At 48.5% G+C, this 23,101-nt stretch overlaps 1 protein-coding gene across 1 annotated transcript; it reads left to right on the forward strand.

Annotated features, from left to right (window-relative positions):
• The first annotated feature begins 913 nt into the window (after positions 1-913).
• On the forward strand, positions 914-22,431 carry LOC311366536 (neurabin-2-like). The gene is made up of 11 exons (XM_084485323.1): positions 914-969; positions 1,258-2,868; positions 10,026-10,158; positions 12,266-12,386; positions 13,409-13,513; positions 15,289-15,421; positions 17,394-17,543; positions 17,816-17,869; positions 18,414-18,643; positions 19,583-19,679; positions 21,286-22,431. Exons 2-11 carry the CDS (start codon positions 1,366-1,368, stop codon positions 21,334-21,336), a joined length of 2,577 nt encoding a protein of 858 aa, XP_084341449.1. The 5' UTR covers positions 914-969; positions 1,258-1,365; the 3' UTR covers positions 21,337-22,431.
• Positions 22,432-23,101: the final 670 nt, after the last annotated feature.

Consider the following 23,101-nt stretch of genomic DNA (forward strand, 5'->3'; position numbering starts at 1 on the left):
ATTTCCATCAATTGAATAGGAAGCTTTTTTCATCACCATCCTGCTAATTAGGCATTTCTATTCAACGTGTATATACTCTATATTGTGGGATGCTTCATGGTGTGATTGAGACATTGACTGATTGACTGGGTTGAATAATACTTGTCTTTTATTGATTTGTTACAATATCACACATTTAGAAACTGCTACATTATTTCCAATTGTATCACTGACTCTTTAGACTATTGTATATTGCACGACATACATAATATTCCCATAGGGAAAATAGTAAAATTGTTAATATTCGTTTAAGCTCGTTGCCCGTGTGTCTTTGTTGCAAATAAAATATGAATATAAGGTGGGGGAACACAGGTAAAATAAGCATAAAATACACGTCGCCAAACATCAAGAATTGTGATATAATGAGGAAATATTATTGACTGCCCAGCAGCAACCAGAGCCTGCCGGAAACCACGGAAACACAATAGCGGAAGTGACTGAAGAGATTTGACGTGTCCTCGCTTTAATCCTCCGGGTCCTAACGCTGACAGTTAACCGGATTCTTTACACTTTATTCATTTATAACGCATTATTACGACGCAGTAGTTTAACATACTTCAACGTGGGGGAAACACGTGTGTGCTCAAGTAGGCTAATGTCAAACTCAATTATTTTGCCGCACTACCTCGGTTACTGACATCGTTTTAATGTGTCGATGATAGGGCAAATATTGCAAATCAATTTAGTTAACGAGTAGGCTATTACGTTTTTTATCTCAGTGCAGTACATTTTAATGTCCCATATGTTTATATTAGTAAAGGGGAAATATAAAATGTGCCTCCAGATGGGAAATACCAGGTAACACAACTGGCACTAGGACCCAGTGGGCTCCTGGTCCATGCAGCAGTCTCTCTCTCTACGAGGACCAGAAATCTGCAGTTCACAGAATGAAGAGATCAAAATGATGCTTCCTTTAAAAAGGGATTAAACGTAAGCAATCTGTCGTCAGTGTTAAGTCCGAAGCTTATGACTTACTGTTCTAGTTTTCTGCAGCAGTGTGTTTATGCGTGGTACTGATATGTCCAGCTTTGTTGAGAGGGATAGGGATTTTTTTGCATTATAATTGCAAGCGGGGCTAATGACAGATGCATCGTGCTCCCATTCTCAATTGCACTGAAATACAGCCGTGCTGGATGCTAGCTTGGCCTTTAAACCATCTCTTGTTGTGTTTTTTTCTCTCCCCCCCCCCCCCCATCTGCCGCTAACCAACCTCTCCAGGATTGATCGGCGGATTTCGAGATCAGCAATATTTGTGTTTGCCCTGGTGGAGGAGGAGACGGGAGAGACATGCTGCTGGCGAGCATCCGTTGCGACGCCTGACCGACCATGATGAAGACGGAGCCCACATCCAAGAGCACTGGCTCTGGATCCTCTCTGAGGAGCCCATCCCCGCACCGTAACGCGTACGAAGCCGGGATGCAGGCCCTCAAGCCCGTGAAGGAGAACAATGCCGCGAACGGAGACCTGCAGGAGGGCCCGCGGGGCCGCAGGTACGGCTCCAACGTCCACCGTATCAAGAACATGTTCCAGCAGATGACCACCACGTCGCCCTGCGCCGACGGCGCCGAAGAGGGCGATGGCGAGGGCGGCGAGATGGAGGACGCGGACAACGCCGACAAATCGGTACGTCTGTCCCTACCCCGAGCCGGGAGCTTGAACGAGAACGTGGACCATAGTGCGCTTTTGAAACTGGGATCTACGGTCTCCGACCGCGTTGGTAAGCTAGACCCCAAGGCGGAGAACGGACAGCAGCCGACGCAGCGAGCGTCGTCGCCCAGCTACTCCAAGCTGCAGGAGACGCGGCGGATATTTGAGCAGCAGCAGGAGAGGCAGCAGGAGAAGCTGGCGACCACGCGGGTGTTGCTGAAGACGGACAAGGCCGCGAGCTTCCCGGACGGCCGGCTAGACGTCGGCCGCTTCAACGGCAGCACGGAGTCCCTGGACAGCCTGGACACCAGCGAGGCCGTGTCCCCAACCGTCAGCCAGCTGAGCGCGGTGTTCGAGCGCGCCGCCGAGCTGCGGAGCAACCTGCACCGCCTGTCCTCCACGCCGCCCCTGCCCTCCCGCGGGGTGTGCACCAAGGTCGGTGTGCTGCACTCCAAACTCATCCCCAAGAGGGCCAGGGCGCTGCCGGTCAGCAACCACGAGGACGAGGGGGGCCGCGGTCAGAAGGACCAGGAGGGGGGCCCGCCCAGGAGCCCCAGGGGAAGGACCACCACCAGCACACGGTCGCCCCCCACCTCAGACATCCTCAACGGGGGTCAAAACGGTGCTGAACTCTCCTCCGGCCGCCACCACCACCACCACCACGCAGCGGAACCGAGCGACCAGAAGAACCAAAAGACGGTCTCGGACGCGGGGGTGGAGGCGAAGAGTGGCGACGTGAAGCCCAGCAAGTGTACCCAGGGTCAGGACCCCGGCAGCACCCTCTCTAGCGGGGACACCCACGCCTCCGTGGGCAACGGGGACGCCACCGGCCGGCAGCCGCGTCAAAGCTCTCCGAAGGGGGGCTCGGGCGAGGACGGAGGGCCACAGGTGGACGGCGAGGGGGCAGAGGGTGAAGGGAGGACCGGGGAGGAGGAGCGACAGTCGGGCCGCCAGTCGGGGGGTAAAGGCACCTACAGCTCGGTGGGGGAGGAGTACGATAGCCAGGTAGACGAGGAGGAAGGTGAGAGGGATGAGGAAGACGACGAGGAGGAAGAGGAGGAGGAAGAAGAGGAGGATGACAGCTACGAACCCGAGTCCAGCTGCGTGGAGGTCACCGGGCTGCCTGAGGAGGAGGACCCGCCCGCCTCTCGGAAGATCCGCTTCAGCGTCGACCCTATTAAGGTGATCAATCACTCACTCACTCACTCATTCTGCATCCTTATTCCATGTCCATCTAAAGTTAGCCTTGGGGATTCCCTGTGGTTAATGGAAATTAAAACCCACAGAGGAATTATAGCACTGTTACTAAACAGATGTTTTAATTTATTCTCAATGCAAACACATTTCCACAGGGCCACCAGAAGTTGGATATGGGCTACTCTGATTTTATATACATGTCTTATTCCTCTTGCAGAGAAAGGCCTCTGTGTTCTTTGTATTGTATGTAATGTGTCACACATCATTCGTATGCAGTGTTAACTCTTCTCATACGAGCCACCGTAAGAGATGGAGACAGACGGAGGTGTGCGCTATAGGCTGTTTTAACGCTCACTATTGTTCATTAATTAGCACCCTCCACGCTTCTTTCCACGGCTCCACTCTGACGCCGTCACAGTTGTTGATGAGAGTGTCTACACATCATAATGGCACAGGCTCCCCCATCCCACACTCAGTGTGTTTCTAGCTAGCTCCCTGCTAACCGCCTGCATTCCCCCCGTGCCTTTCACTGGGCCCTGAAAACGCTGCTGTGTCTCCTCCGATACTTATCCAAAAATGCAGTGGGAGCCACTCTGTCCGTAGATAATCGCGAGGGGAGAAACAAGAAAAGGCGTTCATTCCGTTTTTGCGAGAAATGCAACCGGCCCCTTAGACAATTAATGCATAGCTTTTGGATAGCACTTAGACTGCTGCTTGGAGAAAGGGACCGTGGTAGAGGAGTGAGAAGGCTTTATTGTTTTAGTAGTACACACAGACACAGACACACACACAGACGCACACAGAGAGCGAGAAAGCGGAAAAGGTCAAGCTTTGCCCAGAGGGACCCATGTGTTGGTAGGCCTTTATGGGCTGAAGCCAAAGAGACAGTGATGGTTAGAGCAGATTCAGCGAGCCTCTTCTCCGAGCCGGGGCCCCGTTGTAATGATCCAGGGACGAGCGTCAGACTCCCAGGGCTCGGTCTGGTGTTAATCCGACTCTGCCTCGGGCTCCGGTCCACAGAGACCGACGGGGACTCTCTCCGGTGGCGCCGCGGCTTCCCTGCATCACACGCGCTCGCACACTTCCACTTCCTCGCGCTCAAAGCCCAGACGGAGGCGCCCCCCCCCCCCATGAGTGGCGAGGGCTCAAAGCTGCACTGTTCTCTGTCTGGTCCTCTGTCCCTGCGGCCGCACGTTGCTAAAGGGCAGGGGCAGAGGAGAGCCCCAAACCCAGGACAGAGACACCGGCGGAGGAGCCTTCAGTGCTTCAGTCATGTCGCGTCAACGTAAGGCACCCCCCGGTGAATGTAAAGTCGAAGTGTGTCGTTGGACAATCATTCCCAACATGTGACAGTGACCCCCCCCCTCCTGATTGCCTTTGATGCGTCGGTCTGTCAGTGCTTGTGGACGGCTGTCAGGTGGAACGGGAGGAAGTGGTGCGGGCCCCTCGTCAAGGCCCCTGTAGAGCCGCCATGTCCATGTTTGGGTGGTACAAAAACAAACCGCATAGACCTCGGGCCGCGTGTGAACGGAGTTTCTGTTGTTTTGGTTATTCCGAAAATACAGAGAATGTCATCACACGCGGTGCTTCTGCGGCTGGCGGCACATCAGTGGGTCTTTTGTTCGGGGGGGTTGATGTGATCATGCAAAGCGGGGGGGGGGGGGGCGTGATGTCAACAAGAGCTGACCCGTCGTCATTGAGGTTAAATGTCAAGCCACTGTAAAAAAGAAATGCTCAAAGCTCTTGCGTCAAGCTGAGGCAGACATTCTTCTCCCCCACTAACAGGAAATGCCATTTTTAGTGCATATCTTTACTTGTGTTATGGTCTCGGACATCATTCTGCCGTGTTATGTCATGCTGGACACACACACACACACACACACACACACACACACACACACACACACACACACACACACACACACACACACACACACACACACACACACACACACACACACACACACACACACACACACACGACCCTTAACTGACACTGAAAACAGCCAGTGCATCCCAAGGCTGAGGCCGAATCCACACTAGCCGCTTTGTTCGACACCCTCGTTCACTAATTCTGTCCCTCTCGTTCTCCTGTGTGCTCTCTCACCCTCCTCTGTGTGTTACCATTCTCCTACTGTTAGTAAAAGATAGTCTGGCAGTGCCAGTATGATTGTTTCAGACAACCCCCTTCCCATGCATTTCCACTGATGAACGAACGGTCATGTCACATATCATATCTTGTTTGCTTATATATTACATAATATATTAATATTATGTAAATAATATTTGTTCAGTGTACTGCTTCCATTATTTGAATATTTGATCTCTTTGGTGGATAAGAGATACAACAAAGTGATAGTGTAGTGGCTAGGGCGTTGAGCAAGCAGCGGTGGTACTGGCTTGGATTCCCCTCATTGCCAGCTGACCAGTAGTAGGTATCCTCGAGCAAGCAGTCAAACCAGCTCCCTGCTCCTTCATAACATGTGTCGTCTAATTACGGCTGAATGAAACAAACATGGTTGAAGCATGGGGCGGGCTCCTCTTCAATCGCCTCCCACGTCTGTCTGTATTCCCCTGCCTACACACAACACTGTCTCTCACACACACATACGCATAAGGCGACCACAAAAAGCCTATAATGTTCTTTCCCTTACCAACCACACCGGTATCCTAATATACAGTCTATTGGGCAGAGTCAACACCTCATGCAGAAACGCACGTCTTTTACCCAACATCTGGGGGGAAAAGGCACAGGGCACCTCGTCCAGTGGACTGTGGCTAGAGGTTGCCCACACCTCAGCCAACAGGAGAGACACTCCTTCCTTCCTTGCTCACTCGACACTATCGCGAGTCGGTGTGTCAGCAGTCCCGACCAGCCCCCCCATGTGTCCGCCGTCCCGGACTTTCATTATCCAGTGAGATATGGCGGGATACCAGACAGATTATCCAGCAAGGTCACTCTGTCCTGCTTCTACCCCTCCCGCTACCCCACCTCTCCAGCAGCAGAGCCGTACATGTGATGTCCCCCCCCCCCAGCCCCCCGTCAGCCCATGCGTTCAGGTTACTGCGACAAAAACCATGTTACATAACGTCCCGCTTGCAACAGTGCGATTATAACATGTGTCTGTCAGCAGCGCACCAATCAACCTGCTGCGCTGAATGGGAGACAACACTCCTCTGGGTGGTGCGTCGAGGACTGTCAGTCGGCGGCTACTGATGGGTCTTGGCATCCTCCTTGGGGCCGGGTTGTTTCCCTCGTCTCGTCTCCAGATCGAGCACTAGAGCCCGGGACAAACACGTTTTAAAGCTCCCCCACCCGCCTCTTTATACGCACGCTGCTGTGGCCGGCCCCGGGGTCAACGCTTAAGCCTAAAGTCGCTCCTGACCAATCAGGCCTGCTTGCCAAAATAGAAAACGTTCTGGTGCTATGCAACCGTAACCATGGTGAAGCATAGCCGTCGGGGGCCAGAGGAGAGTCGCAGGGCGACGGGGTCCCGGTCGGTTACGTGGCACATCTGGGGTCAAGAGCATTCATTACCAGGGTTAGCACCATTTGGAACCAATTATGATGACCGCGGCCTCAAAAGCTTTCGCTGATTGGTTGAGCTCGAGTGCTAGGGTTGCTGAAGGGAAGTTTTTGTTTTTTTTCTTGTAAATTGGTACGGCCATCGGAAATTATTTGGTTGTCTCGTTTTCCACTTAATTCAAACCGGGCTGGAGCTTTGGTTCCGCATGTGTTCTGTCGAACCGTTTGGTGTGCCAGTTATCTGGTGTCAAATCTCAGCTCTCCCTCGACTAGACAGAAGCTCTATCTCTCCCAAACATCCTGCCAGTTTTACAAAAACTTGACTCGTAGCTGGAATCGAGTTTGGTATCGCAGGAAGAGGAAATTACCTAAATCCAACTCCAGACCTTATCAAGGAGAACGACAAACGACGACCAGATAAGAAACTCATTGGCAACACTTAACCCTTAACACTTAACCTGTAAAAGCTGACACAAAAAAACAGGCCACTGTGATGAGAACTCTGAAGATGAAGATGAAGATGATAACGACGACCACTACTGTGTTGCAGGGCGTTCTGCAGGAAACACTGTGTGGCGTAAGAGAACACAACCGCTTCCTCCTCCACACATCCTTTTGGCCCAATCCAAAATTAGATGCTTCTTGATTTTCTGTTTTTGCCCTAGTCTGGAACGAAGGGAACCGTGCATACGCGGGGCAGCAGCTGGAGTCCGCCCAGAGATGTGAGTGGCGTTGCAGCCAGCGACCAAAAAAAACAAACAGCGCTCCCATGGCGTTCGAGTAACCACATGGTAGCTAGACAACCCCACCACGCTGGGAGCAGACGGTAATAGAAGGCCCGGAGAGAGGGAGAAGCCTTCTCATTTAGCCTCATCCAACAAGTCACCAAAACAAAATGGTGGTTGTCAACGCGAGGCGCGCTGCAATGCATGCGAGCACGCAAACAAAACGACCTGCTGGGATTGGGTGGGTCATGTGGGAGCTGGATGCCCACAGAGCCCTTTGTAGGACGCCCCAGAGAGAGAGGGAGGGAGGGGGGGGGGCAGGCTGGGAGTTTCCTGGCCATCTGTTATCCACTGTGACCTACTATCTGCCACAACTGGAGCATCCGCCCCACCTAGAGCCCTGCACCCTGCCCAGTCGCACCCAGCCACCCGCCCACCCACCCACCCGCCCACCCCTGCTTTTAATCCCGATGTTTGTCTCCTCAAGGCGCTCAACTCCGCACACTCTTGTCACTCCTTGTCACAGACGGGCTGTCTGTGTTTCCCCCCCCTCAGTGGAGTCCCCCCCCCCCCACCGTGTTCGGAGCATGCATGGGTGTGAGAGTGGTGCTGGGGAGGGTGCGCGTGGCCAGGGACCTGGCGGAATCCTGTTGTCGTGTCTAGTGTGTGCGATCATCCAATGAAAAAAATCAAATCAAAGTCGATGCCATGTCGAAGACAGTGTGACTGCAGCCTTCGTTAATGCACTCTGGTCGGGTTCTGCTGCCCCACGGCTTACGTATGTGGGAACTTTAGTGGGGGTGGTTTAGAAGTGAAACACTGTCAATACCCCAACAGCCACACAAGGACCTTGCTTTGCTTTAATCGTTATTTGGACATCTTGAACAGTGAGGGCACCGATTTAAAGGCATTGAGACCCAACCAGCCTTAGCCTCCGTCTTTAAAGGACAGGTTGTTGAGAAGCTAGCTTGCGACGAGTTGCTCTGTTGTTTATTTATCCCACTGGCCCCAGAAGCCGTTGGAGGCAGTAGGCCACGCAGTGTTTTTCCGTGGGTGGGTGTGTGTGCGTGCGAGTGTGGCTGTCTGTAATCCACATGCTGTTAATCCCTCTAAATACAAAGGTAACCTAAATCGGAAGCCTCTTTCCAGTCTCTCTTCCATCCCGTGCTGGCAGTCCGCGGCATTAGGTCAGCCGGTTCACTGAAAGGACTTAATGCTAAATTTTACATTTAACTGCCTTTTTTTTTTTATTCTGGCAAATAATTCATCACGTATGTATTCATATGCATTCATTTATGCTTCTTCAAAAATAACTATCTTGTTGAAACTTCAGGTTTATATCTTATCCCCGTCAAAATTGATGAACTCGTTATAGGGTAATATCAGACTCCTAGTGCTCTTGAGATTGGTCATCATTACGTTTAGAATTCCAGGGAAGGATCTGCAGTGCAGCGAGGTGTGTCCGCGTACGTCCGCGTACGTCCGGTGTTTGATCACGCGTGAGCTGAAGATACGAGGAGACAGTGTTAGAGGAGGTGTGGGGGGGGGGGGGGGGGGGGGGGGCTGGAATGTAACAGGATCTGTCAAAACTCACCGGCCATTTAGTGTGGGGTAACCACGGTGACGGGTGGGGGTAACCAGGGAGATGAGGGGTGGGGGGGGGGGGGGTGTGACTGAATGGCAGCCAGCACTGCAGCAACAAGATGGCACAAATAAGACTGAAACTGAGCTATGGGAGAAAGGGGAAGAGAGTAGGAGGGAGAGAGAAAGAGGCTAAGACGGAGGGAGGGAGGGAGAGGGAAGGAAGGAAGGAAAGGGGGAAGGAAGGAGCGAGGGAGAGATATGGAGAGGGAGTAAAGGAGAGAGAGAACGAGAGATTAAAGAGAGCGAGACAACACAAGTGTAAAAAAGTCAAAACATCTTATCAAATTGAGTATGAGGTTTGGAACTATATGAAGAAGCTAATCATTATGTAGAGTGGGGGAAGGATGTGAAAGAAATCAAAGGGAATGTACACAAGAAGGTCCAGCGATGGCTTGGTTGCCGGGCCGATGGGGCATGAGGTGTTGCATGCATAATCACTTTCCAAAGACCAAGGGTGATGCTTTTAACATTCAGCCAAAGTGTGTGTGTGTGTGTGTGTGTGTGTGTGTGTGTGTGTGTGTGTGTGTGTGTGTGTGTGTGTGTGTGTGTGTGTGTGTGTGTGTGTGTGTGTGTGTGTGTGTGTGTGTGTGTGTGTTAAGAGAAAATCCATTGGAGTGTGTGTGTGTGTGGCCTCCTAAGTAGCAGCTGCAGAAGAGTTCCATTAGCATGCCGGGTGCGCTTACGTAAACCAGCCCCACAAGAGTGGGTGTGCGATGGGAAAATGTCCTGAAACCGGGCCTGTGCTAGACTGGGTCTAGCTTCTTGGTGGCTTACCTTAGCTGATTTTTGCTCATCGGGCCGGCTTGCTTAACCTCAAGCCGAGTCTGGTGGTGTGCAGTGAATCTATTACACTACTATTACACCCCAGCCAGCAGACTTGCATGGCTCTGATCCATCTTTGACCAAAACAGCTAGCATCACAGAGGAGCAAAACAACAACCCGATGAAGCCTGCAGCTGTTTGCAGCGCAGACGTCGCTGTCTGCTTTGGACCTGTCCGTCGCTGTCTATCTTTAACGTGCCTGTAGTGGAACGACAAACATGAAACATGAAACATGAACAAGGCCTATTAAATACATTGTGGAATGCGTTGTAGTATAGGCTATGTTTCCAGAACGGTCTGTTTCCTACCTGCCTGCCTGCTGCTCTCCCCCAGGTGTTTTGGTAAAAACATTGTCGTCTCTGTGACGCGTTCGGTTTTCCATACCGCTGCGTTCCTCCAACGCCGCCATGTTTGTCTCCTCCCAGGTGTTCGCCACCTACCCCAACGAGGACTATGACCGGCGGAACGAGGACGTGGACCCCATGGCGGCCTCAGCCGAGTACGAGCTGGAGAAGAGAGTGGAGCGGCTGGACCTGTTCCCCGTGGAGCTGGAGAAAGGTACACGCCCACCCCCCACCCACGGCCCGTTTATATACCCTCCCACCCTCCCACCCTCCCCGCCCACCCGCCCGTCCGTCCGGACAGCAGCTACCTGGCTGCCTCTCTTCCTCCTCTCCCTGACGTCGTCCGTCATCATCCGTCCTCTCTGTCCGACGGGTCGGGTTACGTCGTGGTCAGGGAAATGGAAGCGTTTATTTGACCCGACTTGGGTTACCAGACCAGTCTGAGGAAAAGTGCCGTGTGTGCGTCTCTCACAACGGTCTTGTTTGTGAGACTAAGGTACAGGTTAACCCCGACTCCACCTCGTATGCCTCGTATTCACACACGCACCACGGATGAACTCCGGAGAATCAGGTCAGGAGATGATCAGGACTTTCACACACACACCACAGGAGGTAAGCCGCATCAGACGTACTGGAGATACGCCATATCCTTCAGGCGCGGTGTGGCCCCTGGGTAGAGGGTGGAAGAGGCAGGGCGGGACGCAAAGAGTGTGCAGCTGAAGGCGCAGTGTTTTGTTTACAACACATCGGAGATGGCGGGTGCGGCTACCGACTCCGTAGTGCTGACTCGTCTTGCGGTGATATCAATACTGCGTTTATTTAGAGGTGTCAGCACAAGAGTAGAAAGTGGAAAATAGTTGGAATGCAAAAGGCAGGAAAGAAGAGAAACGGACGAAGCAGATGCACTTGGTTTCGTCGTGTCATTGGCATGATAGAAACGTCATCATCACGTTAGCAACACACCCACTCGCTCTTTTGTGAATTCTGCTGCTCTCCGATCCTCCAGACCCTTCACTGGGGGGAAGGGTCTGGAGAATGCCCGGTGGGGCTGTTTCTGTCCCACATACAGCCCCACCGGGCATCATCCTGAGACTGTCCGGCTACCGGGGTGTGTGTGTGTGTGTGTGTGTAAAAGGCATATTGGCAGTGTAGATCAATATCTAGAGTCTGATGGCAGACCAGTTCAAATCCGGTTGAATAGGCCGTATCACTTTCTTTCGCTTCATGTTTGAACCAATCGTGTCGCTGGAGGTGGGGATGTGTACACAGGTAATTGGCAAACACGAACTCGGCCAGCAGAAGTAAACTGTAAAAAAGGTTTAAACCAACACCATGTAGACATCTACACCACTGTAGTATTACATGTTTTAGAAAATCCCCTTCTGAAAGCATCATCCAGTCACACGATGAGTTTTCTCTGATAGAGTATATTCTGTGACAAACTAACAACGTAACTTCTCCCCTTGCAGTTCTGGTTTCTGGACCAAGCTCTGTGCCGTCCCCTTAAAGTTCTTTAAGGGGTTTATATAACATATGTTATAGCAGCTTTGTAGGAGCGCCAGCTCTGACTCTGAGATGAACCCATCCTTAACCAGCAAACCACCATAGCACATTTTTCACAGCATACTTCAAAGTGAAATGGAGCGATTGTGAACAGCATTAGCATATAGAAACGTCCCGGTTTGGGGGCTGCAGCCTGCTCATGTGGAGAGCAAATATTTACTGACGTAATTCCAGGTTTAGGCTGCTTCCAGTCTCACATCCCCCGCGTCATACAGACAGCGTAGTGCAACGTTAGAAGCTTTTCCCTCGGCTTCCTTACGTCCCTTTATCAATATGTATTAATTAATGTATTCATCCGCATCTAAATATAGCATTGTGTATAAGGACATGGTAAAGGCAACTCGATGACGGAGAATACGCAAAACAAGCCATACTGGCCGGTATTATGGTGAGATGACTAACACATGTATAATGTATAATCTGTGTGTGTTTTGTACATTTTAGGTGATGCATCATTTGTGGCGTCCACCAACCAGAACTCATTAGTTTTGCATATACTTTCCTTTAAATAACGGCAAAAAAAAAAAATAGATCTGGAATGTTCTCACTATCTAATGAGTACTAGAATAAAATCTGTTCTGTTAACACATTCTCTTATGAGCCACACAACAAACGTGGCACATTAATAGCGCAGCGGCCACGTTTCACGCCTGTGCCTGTTCACCCGGCCGTGTAAACATCCACGAGCCAGTGAGATGTGGGCGGTGACCTCACGGAGGGTATGGTCACTAACCGCGTCCCGTGCTCCCCCTGGCTAGACGGCGACGGCCTGGGGATCAGCATCATCGGCATGGGCGCCGGGGCGGACATGGGCCTGGAGAAACTGGGCATCTTCGTGAAGACGGTGACGGATGCAGGGGCCGCCCACAGAGACAGCAGGTAGGGGCCCTGGACGTCCAACACATCCAACACAGGGCCGGTCCTGTTTAGAGTGGGTGGTTCTAACAGAGCCAAATGGTTTTTTCTTTTTCGTTTTTTTTTTTTGTAGTCTGATGTTTAATGTGTGCGAATGCAATCAATACATGGATTTGATGGTGATGTCCTGCTGACCTCGATTCCAGTTCTCCAACATTCAATGGGAAACAATCCAATGAAACCCAGGGCTTAAATTTCAACGCGGTATTGCGCGTATTTTTTTCAAATCCCACAACTCAGGCCAGCATAATGCGGGACAATCCCGCACAAATTTCACTTCCTTTGTACAATCTGGTGACAAACACACGCACACGCACACGCGCGCAGGCACACAGTACCCATTCGCACTGGCTCCAAATCGCTCACTCTCTATCAAAAGTTGACACGACCCATGTGCTGTTCTTGGCAATTATTTCCATCTCTATGAGCTTTCAGCAGGCTAATGCACAAATGGACCGCTGGCTTAAACGTACCTCCACAATTTCAGTGCGGGATTGCGGGTATTGCGCAATCGGTACACACTGATGGTACATCAAAATACTGATGTACCATGAAGACTTGACTAAGAGGGCAGAGGGAGAAACTAATAGGACTGTATATAGTCAAGAAAATAACTACTGATTCCACACATGAGGACATTTGTTTAAGGAATTAAATGAAGAGAATCCCTTAAATTTGTTTTGGGGGCCAAATGTAATTAAGCTCGCAAGTAGTATTCCCCCCCCAAACTTTAAAGATCCCCCCTATGTGGAGCTCTTAAGGGGGCAATTCCCCCCCATTTTGAAAAATGAAATTGAAGCCCTGAAACCATATGGAGACTGGTCTGTACCCTGTAAAGTAATGATAATTATCACTTAATGAACGGATGTCAGCATAAATAGAACTAAATAGAAATAGAAATGCTGACTGTAAATTTTTTAACCTAGAATTGTTTTATAATGATAGAAACCTTTAGAAGTAGCCTGACCCCGGTGGTCTGTGTTCAGGATCCAGGTGAACGACCTGATCGTGGAGGTGGACGGCACCAGCCTGGTGGGCGTCACGCAGAGCTTCGCCGCCACAGTCTTAAGGAACACCTCGGGAACCGTCAAGTAAGTGACCTCCTTCACTGTTTACAGAGGGGCCGTCTCGGTCTCTCAATGCTCGGCTCAGAACCGAGACGGCCCCAGTGGGAGGGTGAGGCCCGTCAGATGGCTGTGTGTTGTGTTGCCTGTAGCTCCTCTGACCTGACACTCAGTCGTGCAGTACTTTGCTTCGTAGCAGACGTTCTCATCCAAAAGCTATTTGTGAGTTGAGAGGTTAGCGGCCGACAAGGTAGACGAGGCACGGGAGTTGAACCCAGGATCTTTTTGGACACGCTGTCCTCTACATTATCCCTCCCTCACACTTGTAGTAGTCAACATGGCCGACAACATGGCCGACAGCAAGCGACGAAACGAGAACAACAACAACAACAACAACGACTGCCTTGTCATCATCCCTGCAGCCCGCTGGAATTGATCGCTTCCTATATATTCTGTTCTGCCCCCGTAGCCAGTTCTGTCATGCGAGGCCTCTCCGACCACATCCTGGGCCATTACGATTGGCTGCCGAGATTGAGGCCCTTGCGTTGAGACGCCGCTAAACACCACCGTGACGATGATTACACCCTTTTATGATCGCAGTCCTCCCCTCCGTCAGAGACCGGGCTAAATTTAGCACAGACGGTTTCAGCCGCAGTAAACATCGGCAGTTGACATAGTTGGCTGGAAAAGTAGTTTATTTTATGAAGAAGCCTCTTCTCGCTGTGCTGCGATGTGGTTTGTTTAGGTGAGGTGAACCGTTTTCAGGGCACTTCATTGCCCCACTAGGCTCATGCATAATTTAGAGCATTTTGCAGTAAGGAACAAGAGTAATCGTTATGTTTTCTTGTGAATATCGCATTCTTTTCGTGAGATAACACATACATAAAAGATCTTCCACAGAGGCATAAAGACATCCGACTCAGCCATGGATACCGATGGGGACATGTGTTTATGAACACTTCATTACCCGTCAGCAAGTGGGAGGGGAAGTGAAAGGTCCCTGTGGGTCGTCATGTTAACGGACCCGGGCCACGTAATGGTTTACAATATTTACTCAATGCACTGTTGTGGGCACGTGAGTGAAAAAAAGAGAGAGGGAGGGGGAGAGAGTGAGAGAGAGGGAGTGACAGACAGAGAGTGTCCACGACAGGCTTTGGAAGGGCTTTGATTTTAATCACAGAAGAGCCTCTACCCTAGAGACTAGAGCCTTTTGTTCAGCTCTGAACAGGAAGCAGATTTCAGCCGCTGGAGAGCCTAGCACATTCCATATTGCACACAGTACACTACTGTACCCCAGCTCAAACGCTGCCTCCACATAAATAAAGACTTGTTTTCTCCCACTGGTGCCAGTGCATAGGTTAATGCTTATATTAACCCTTACCTCATTTAAAACATTGCCCTTCTTTATGAACTACTCCGAGTGTGTGATGGCTATGATGAGTTGCCCATAACTGCTGCGTATTGATCCGGGTCTGAATGTAGAGTCGCTATGGTGTACTCCTGGATGACTGAATAGTAATTGTAAATGATTGACAATATATTTAAAGGGCCCCTATTTTACCACCAGGTGTCATGCTGATTAGCCAATCACACGCCATTTCAAGATCGACGTTGTAGTGACTTCACAACTGGGAGTGTTTGCTAGATCATCAACATCACAGCTGGTGGTTAAATAGCACCCTTTTTCTAAGTAGTATCTTTTTACGTATGGTTCGCCGTTGTGTTCGCCGTCCTTCGTCAGCATGTTTTTCGCCGTCTCCCGCGTTCTGAGTGCGGGTGTGTCTCCCCCACGTGGGCTGCAGGTTCCTGATTGGCCGGGAGAAGCCCGGGGAGCAGAGCGAGGTGGCCCAGCTCATCCAGCAGACCCTGGAGCAGGAGCGCTGGCAGAGGGAGGTGATGGAGCAGCGCTACAACCAGTACATGGACGACCAGGAGGTCAGCACAGCGCGCCCCCTTTAGAGGCTACCCGTTGGTCCGGTTCGGTTTAGAGGCTACCCGTTGGTCCGGTTCGGTTTAGAGGCTACCCGTTGGTCCGGTTCGGTTGTAAGAAGGAAAATAACAACACCAAAAACACGGCACATGTCTTCGTAAAATTCGATACTACATTTTCAAGTTACACAGTGGTAAGAAAACATCAACATGTAATGACGACATTGAATGGTAAAACCAACCCAAAGATAACGACCCGAAAAACGTAACTTTATCCAATAAATACACTGTGAATTAAATCCATGTGTCAATACAATGCCCTCCATACATTCCCTGAGTGCATGTCAGTGCCTATACAGAATACATAAGGGCCCTCCAGAACCACGTCGCATTGTCCACAGTACCCCCCCCCCCCCACTATGACTGACATTAATGCAGGGTGTGACAGAGATAAGGGGGAGGTGTTTTACGCTGCAGTGTCTTGTTTTCATCCAGACTACATAATCAGCACAATCAAAATGATTTAAAGGCCGGTTCAGGCGAGCAGGAAGACATGGGAAGAGTCCGACTCTGGGGCCGGGGCGTGCCACACTCACTGCAGCATTCATCTCCACATATGAAGATTGTAATCTCCCTCTGAGTTATCTCTGTCTGTCACGCCTTCCTGCAAACAATGTCCCATTGAACGAGTGCGCCAGGCCTGAGAGCTGCTGCTAGAAAGTCGTGAATGCGCTCACGCTGTCCACTTTTGATTTCAACCGTTTTACTATTACTATTGAGCAGTGTTTGTAATAACGCTGTTCTTTTTTCAGTAACGGGGTAATCTAACTAATTACTTTTTCCGTCGTTACAACGCCGTTACGTTACTGACAGTTAAATGCAGTGCGTTACTATGAATTGATTGAATAAACTGAGTAATCTGAACGCACCCCTGGCTCCACACAAACTGATAGTGAGGAGACCGGGTGGTTTAACAAAGAGATAACCGATTATTATTGGCTAAGGCAGAGTCATGTTTCATGGTAGCCAATCGAAGCCAGTGTTTTTACACACAAGCCAGGATACGCGTGCCACACGCGCACACACACACAAACACCAAACAGATTCGATGAAGCAGTAGAAACGGCGAGTCCGGAGCAATCCGATGAAAAGTTGGCATTTTCAAGGTGGAGATATAAGCACTACTTCAAATTCATTGAGGTCAAAGGCAAGAACGTGCATGTAAAGTGAACATTATGTCCAGGAGCAAAGACTTTGTCGACATCCGTTGTAAGCAACTCTAATTTAATGAAGCATCTCACAACGACACACGCATCTACAAAGCTACTTTTTTTTTACAGTAACACAAATAATTACTTTCCCTGGTAACTAGTTACTTTTATTATAGAGTAATTCAGTTACTAACGCTGTTACTTTTTGGAACAAGTAGTGAGTAACTATAACTCGTTACTTTTTTAAAGTAACGTTTCCAACACTGTTAGTGCCATTAATGAGGTGGTAAGGGTTAGGCCTCTTGCTCAAGGATGGCAACGGGTAGACTGGATATTGGGGTTAAAACCCACAACCCTTCCCCTGGGAGTCAAACCCCCTGACCGGTATCCTGCCTCTGTTTAAACACCACTATCCAAAGTAAATTGGGGCATCATTGGCTCAGGAGATAGAGAGGGTTGCCTGGCAACTGGAGGGATGCTGGTTCAATCACCAGCTCCTCCCACTATATTGTTGAGGTGTCCCTGAGCAAGACGCCTAACCCTAACTGCTCCCTTTTTGTCGCCTCGCGTGGCTGACACCGCCCTCTGTGTATGAATGGGTGAAAGAATGGGTGTATGAATGGGTGATTATCAGACACTGATTGTCCAGTGCTTTGAGTGGCCACAGGTCAGAGTGCCATCGACCCAAATAATAAGCAACAGATGGTCGTCAGGGCTTTGTGTTTTTTTGTTATTTATTCATCCCTTCATCTCTGTTGTGACGGCAGGGGGGTGAATACGCCACAGACGAGGAAGAGGACGAGGACGAGATGAGCCCCTCCTACCGCGGGGCGATCGAGGTGTTCGACCTGGTGGAGAACGAGGACATGTCGCCCCTGGAGACGGATCCCGAGAAGCTCGCCCACAAGTACAAAGAGGTGAGCCCTAAATGAAAGAGAAGGAAGAAGAGATCCTCATAATCACACCTTGTATCACGCGTGGGCGCCGATGCTACGTGTTACATAACACCTTGTGCACAGGCACACTGTGAAAACACAGCCGCTGGGGGGTACGTTACCTCTTGTCATATGTCATGTATTTGTTGGACCTATACTGCCTTTGCTCCTTTTTGGTTTTGTGGTTGACCCTTGTCTTGGTACGGGTCAAAGACGCGCTGCCTGACGATATCGTGATGTGTTTTGTTCCGTAGCTCCACATAAAACATGCCGTCACGCAGGCTGAGATACAACAACTGAAAAGAAAGGTATGTTCCTCCTCAAGTACCCTATAGATGAGCAGGTTACCAATGGTACATTTCTCGATTGTATTTTGCCACACACACATCAAGGCCAACAAATCGCTTGAGTTAAATATAATTAGGTCATTCATTATTTTCCCTTTTACAGGCACATTTTAGTCGTATACCAATAACAATGCCCCTGTAATATTTTTATTTGGTACATTAGTCCTACTGAACATTACTACATATTAATGTTATCTTGTAAATATGTGGTAATATTTAGTACAAGAGTTCTGTAGAACATTACTACATATTAATGTTATCTTGTAAATATGTGGTAATATTTAGTACATTAGTCTGCAGAACATGAACACACATTAATGTTACCTTGTAAATATGTGGTAATATTAAGTACATTAGTCCTGCACGACATTACCACATATCAACAACTTAATCATCTGTGAACAATGTTTGCTGTCATGTTACTTCACATAACATGCACATTTCCGTCCATAACGTCCGTAACGTGTCGGTATGTTCTGAACGCGCGCTGCGATCGTCTCCCCAGCTGCACCACGCCGAGCAGGACAAGCAGCGGTGGCGCATGGACAAGGCCCAGCTGGAGCAGACCCTGCAGGAGAACAAGGAGCGCATGGAGAAGCTGGAGGGCTACTGGATGGAGGCCCAGAGCCTCTGCCAGGCGGTGGACGAGCACCTGAAGGAGACGCAGGCCCAGTACCAGGCCCTGGAGCGCAAGTACAGCAAGGCCAAGCGGCTCATCAAGGAGTACCAGCAGAAGTGAGGCCCGGCGCGTCTGTTGGGAGCTTAGAGACCCGCTCCTTTTTAGGAGTCGATTGGTACAAGGGATCCACCGACGTCACGTTTACCTGTCAATAGTACGAGCTACGACTGACACCGTTATAATACAGGCTGATTCTGTTTGATTTGGTTAATGATGTCACCGCGTCATCATTACATTTACATTATACATTGAGGGCCTTTAGCAGACGCTTTTGATCCCAAAGCGACTTACAACCGTTCATACACACACCAACAGAGACCCAAGGGGACAGACCCAAGGGGACAGCCTGCTCATTGGGAGCAGTTAGGAGGAGCCGGGGATCAAACTAGCAACTAGGGGTGTGCATCTCTCCAATAAAAGACGATTCGATGCGTATCTCGATACATGGGGTACAATACTGTTCAATTCACAACAATTCAGGAATGATAATTTTTTTAAATGGAACGATTCGATTCAGAAGGATTTCGATTCGATGTGGCACGGCTCAATTCGAGAGGGTGTGATGCAATGGATTTCTTGTTGAAAGTAGACAATCATTTCACAAAATGAATGAACTTGTAAATGTGGCATTTCCTTCAAAAAGATTTATCAAAGACTAGAGAAGAAGTGTATGGGTTAGGGGGTGTGCGTCTCTCCAATAATGCGTATCTCGATACATGGGGTACGATACGATTCAGGAACGATACATTTTCGATTCAGATGATTCACATCTTTTAAATCAAAATCGATTTTCCGATTCAAATCGGTTTTTGTTAAACCCCTACTAGCAGCCCACGTCAACCCGCTCTACCGCCAGAGCCACTGCCGCATCATTAAAATAAGAAACTATAAAAACGTCATCAGTGTTGTGTCACAAAACCAGTAAACTCCTGTTCCAAGTTTTGGGATGACCCCGTTGTTGTTGTTGTTGTTGTTGTTGTGGTGGTGGTCCTCAGGGAGATAGAGTACCTGAAGAAGGAGACTCAGCGGTGCGCACAAGACGGAGCCGAGGCCTCCGAGCTCCAGGAGGAGTCTGGGCAGCTGGAGGAGCAGGTAACCCCCCCCCCGTGTGACTACCAGGGCCGTCTGCTCTGGGCTGAGGGAGCGAGGGCGCGCTCCACACAGCTGTAGTGATATATTTGTTTGATATAACACAGACGTCATTTGGTAAGGGTGGTCTAATAGAACCTGATCCAACTGAGAATTGGTTTGATTATTTATCTGCTGCTTTAATTCACGATTAGACATACATTAGCTGCTAAAAGAGCAGTCAGTAAAGTTTGGATCCTTGTATTATAACGTTTTGTGGTGGACGTGCATTTTCGTTGGATGCAGGTGTGACCACAGGGTTTTATTAAACGTCAGGGTTCTCTCTTGTTACTCCTCATATCCAAAAGCATTTCAATTTGGCGACGGTGATAATCCATGGACTGTACTCCGTGACCACAATAAAAACAAAGCCAAGCTTCAATTCTGGATGGGGGCTTCAACGCTAGCATCGCCTCAACACTCTAACTCAGAGTAAACTAAACACAGTGGGGCCCTGGGGTCACAGTAACCTATGTTATTTGATCTTTGGTGGCACTTAATTTGAAGGGGTGTGAATAAGATGGACTGACTGACGGCTTTCCTGAACAGGAAGTCTTTATGACTCATTTAGGTGCCAATCTGCAAAGGATGTCGTCTTTGACGCAAGGTTGATGTGTGAGATGTCATTGTTATGACAACTTGACGTTCACCAAGACAACATAACCTGTCAATGTCTTTGTTATTACAACTTGGTGTTCACCAAGACAACGTAAACATGCCATGAATGGCCTAATTACAGAACTCAACGGAATGTTGAGTATGTTGGTTTTAACATTGGCTGTCATGAGACTATTATAATTGTGTCATGAATAGTTTCTTTGACCTCGACTAGTGGTACACTGTCAAATGCTTGTAAACACCTTAACAAAAGCAATAGACAAGTATATCAATAGTTATTCCTTTATTGTTTTTGTGACATCAATGTTTCCTAAAAAATATATACATATGCCCTCAAACAAAAGCTTCCAGAAGGCTTTCATCATTACAGACTTTTAATAACATGATGAATAGTTCTTTAGAGGATGATACTATTAAAATCAGTTCTCAAATAGACAATCAAAAGAAGAAAAGTAGCATTGATATTCTATCAATCTTGGAGAAATTAGCTCAAATTTCAACGAAAAGCACGCAGCTTTTAGCCGTACAGAGTAGACGTGTCGTTGAACTTATCAAGTGGGCGGAGTTTGGTCCACTACGCCTCAAGAAGGCTCCACAGTGATCAGTGAAGGCTGAGCCGCCTCCTGGATCCAGTCTTCTGTACACCAACCAGCAACACGTTTTCAAGAACACTAAAATCTACATTTCACCAAACATGCTGGCTAAAACTTGCTTCATTAAGACTCATGTTCGTGCAGCTGTCATGTCAGTCCTCCACCCCTTCAAATACAGTGTTACCATTAGTCAATTCATATGTATTGCTTCTGCTGTGACACCCATAGTTTGTCTAGGAATAATAACGTACATCTTGGCTCATTTAGTCATGCAGAATGCACTGAATGCTTTGACATTGATCAATACACATCTATTAAAACTATGAATGAACTAATGTCTTTTTAATCCTTGTCTTCAGGTGGCTGACCTGGAATCCAGGGTCGAGGAGCTGAAATCAGATCCTTTATAGGGAACAAAAAGCCTTTCTCCTCGTGGCGTTTATCAATGGAAGCTGAACTTGGCGAGATTTATGGAGACGCCGATGACGATGATGGTGGCGTTATTGTACTTGCAGTGCAACGCAGGGTATCTTTGGTCTCCAAACGTACTGTGTATGTACCCTTTGGCTTTAACCCCACATAGTTTATTTACCATTTTTAACTTTGCTTTTTCTTATTACATTTGGAAATAGTTTTCTCTTCACAAAGGATAACATTTTCTGTCGCAGTATTCGTGTCGTTTTGTTTTTGAGAGTTCAGTATTTAACCATTCCCCATTTGTATTTTTCATTTTCTTTTATTTTTGCTTTTGCTTTTAATTGCCAAACACATTCCTACTATTCCTTTGCCTCGTTTTTGTGAAATGTTCTGAATTGTACAGACGGCGTTACTGCTGTATGTGGTGCATCGCGCAGAGTTGTGGGGGCCGTGTATATATTTTTATTAATGTGTAAGACATTTAACATTATAGAAACTAACGAGATTGAGGATCAGCGTGTGTAATTTATGTGATCGAGAGAGGCGTGTTGGTTTTGAAAGGCTATTGCACTTGAGTGGGATATCGGCATCACTGGAACGGCATGGAGCCCGGAGCGACTCCTAAACGTGTACACCAATACCCTGACCTCCTTCAGAATGGTTTCCTCCTCTCTTCTTTTCAAGAAAAACCACCTGCTGCCTACTTTTCAAAGCAGTTTCTGCTTTTTAGTTTTTTTTTACATTTTCTTTAACTTAACAAAGACTCTCCCGCACTTCGACGATCAAACAATCGCTGGTTTCCACTCTCGTCATCAGAACGCTCTACAACTTTCCTAACATGGACCAGATTCCTGAACTGCTGTGCCACACTAAGAAACGGATTACAAGTTGTTCTTTTTGTGATTTTTCTCTTCAAGATGGATGTTGCCAAGGGTTGTTGTAACCGGTATTATTAGCTAGCACTACTGATATACAAATACATATATATAATATATATATATAGAAACGAAACACAACTGGGACTCGGGTGGTTTTAGACGCCCGTACCAGCAGTAGATTTTTAGATTTGAATATGTAGTGTAACGAACCAGCAGCTGCACACGACACCCCTGTATCCCCCCCCCCCCCCCCCCCCCTACCTCCAGCCCCCTCCAGCCCCCCTGTGTGTAGCACATGGAACACTGCCAGGGTCGTCCCTGCTTCAATCCGCACACACACTTTAAAGTGAATTGGGTCTTACTTGTGTCAACCGTCATACCGGTATGTATAGTCCAGATAAAAACTGGAATATTTTAAACGGCGCTTAATGTTTGAGATGTAGTGAAAGACGTATACAACGGCGATGGAGATTAAAAAAATAAAAAATAAACGGAACAAAAAGCAATGCAGTGAACGACGGAAAAAAAGATATACAGTATGTTGTGAGAATTATATCTGGGTAACCGCAAAAGTGTTAGGATAACGGGAGTTAAAAATTAATAACCGGCATGAGTATTTTCATAATATTAAGGCTTGTACAGGGCACATGCTTTGCATTGTATGTTTTGTGGAATAAATGGTCAACAGTGAGGTTAAGCTTGGGGTTTCTTTTATTTCCACGTGCGACATTTTAAACTGCTAGAACGCATTGATGTTTCTGACCGAGTGAGAATGTTAAAGGTGATACAGAAATGTATGCAACTGTTAACTCCTGATCAACTTCAACGTAAAGCGCTTTAAAACAAGCATGAGGAGAATTTGAAGCAGCCCTCATTAAAT

This window comes from Micromesistius poutassou (assembly GCF_964030765.1).
Source record: "Micromesistius poutassou genome assembly, chromosome: 21".
In the NCBI taxonomy this organism is placed as follows: Eukaryota; Metazoa; Chordata; class Actinopteri; order Gadiformes; family Gadidae; genus Micromesistius; species Micromesistius poutassou.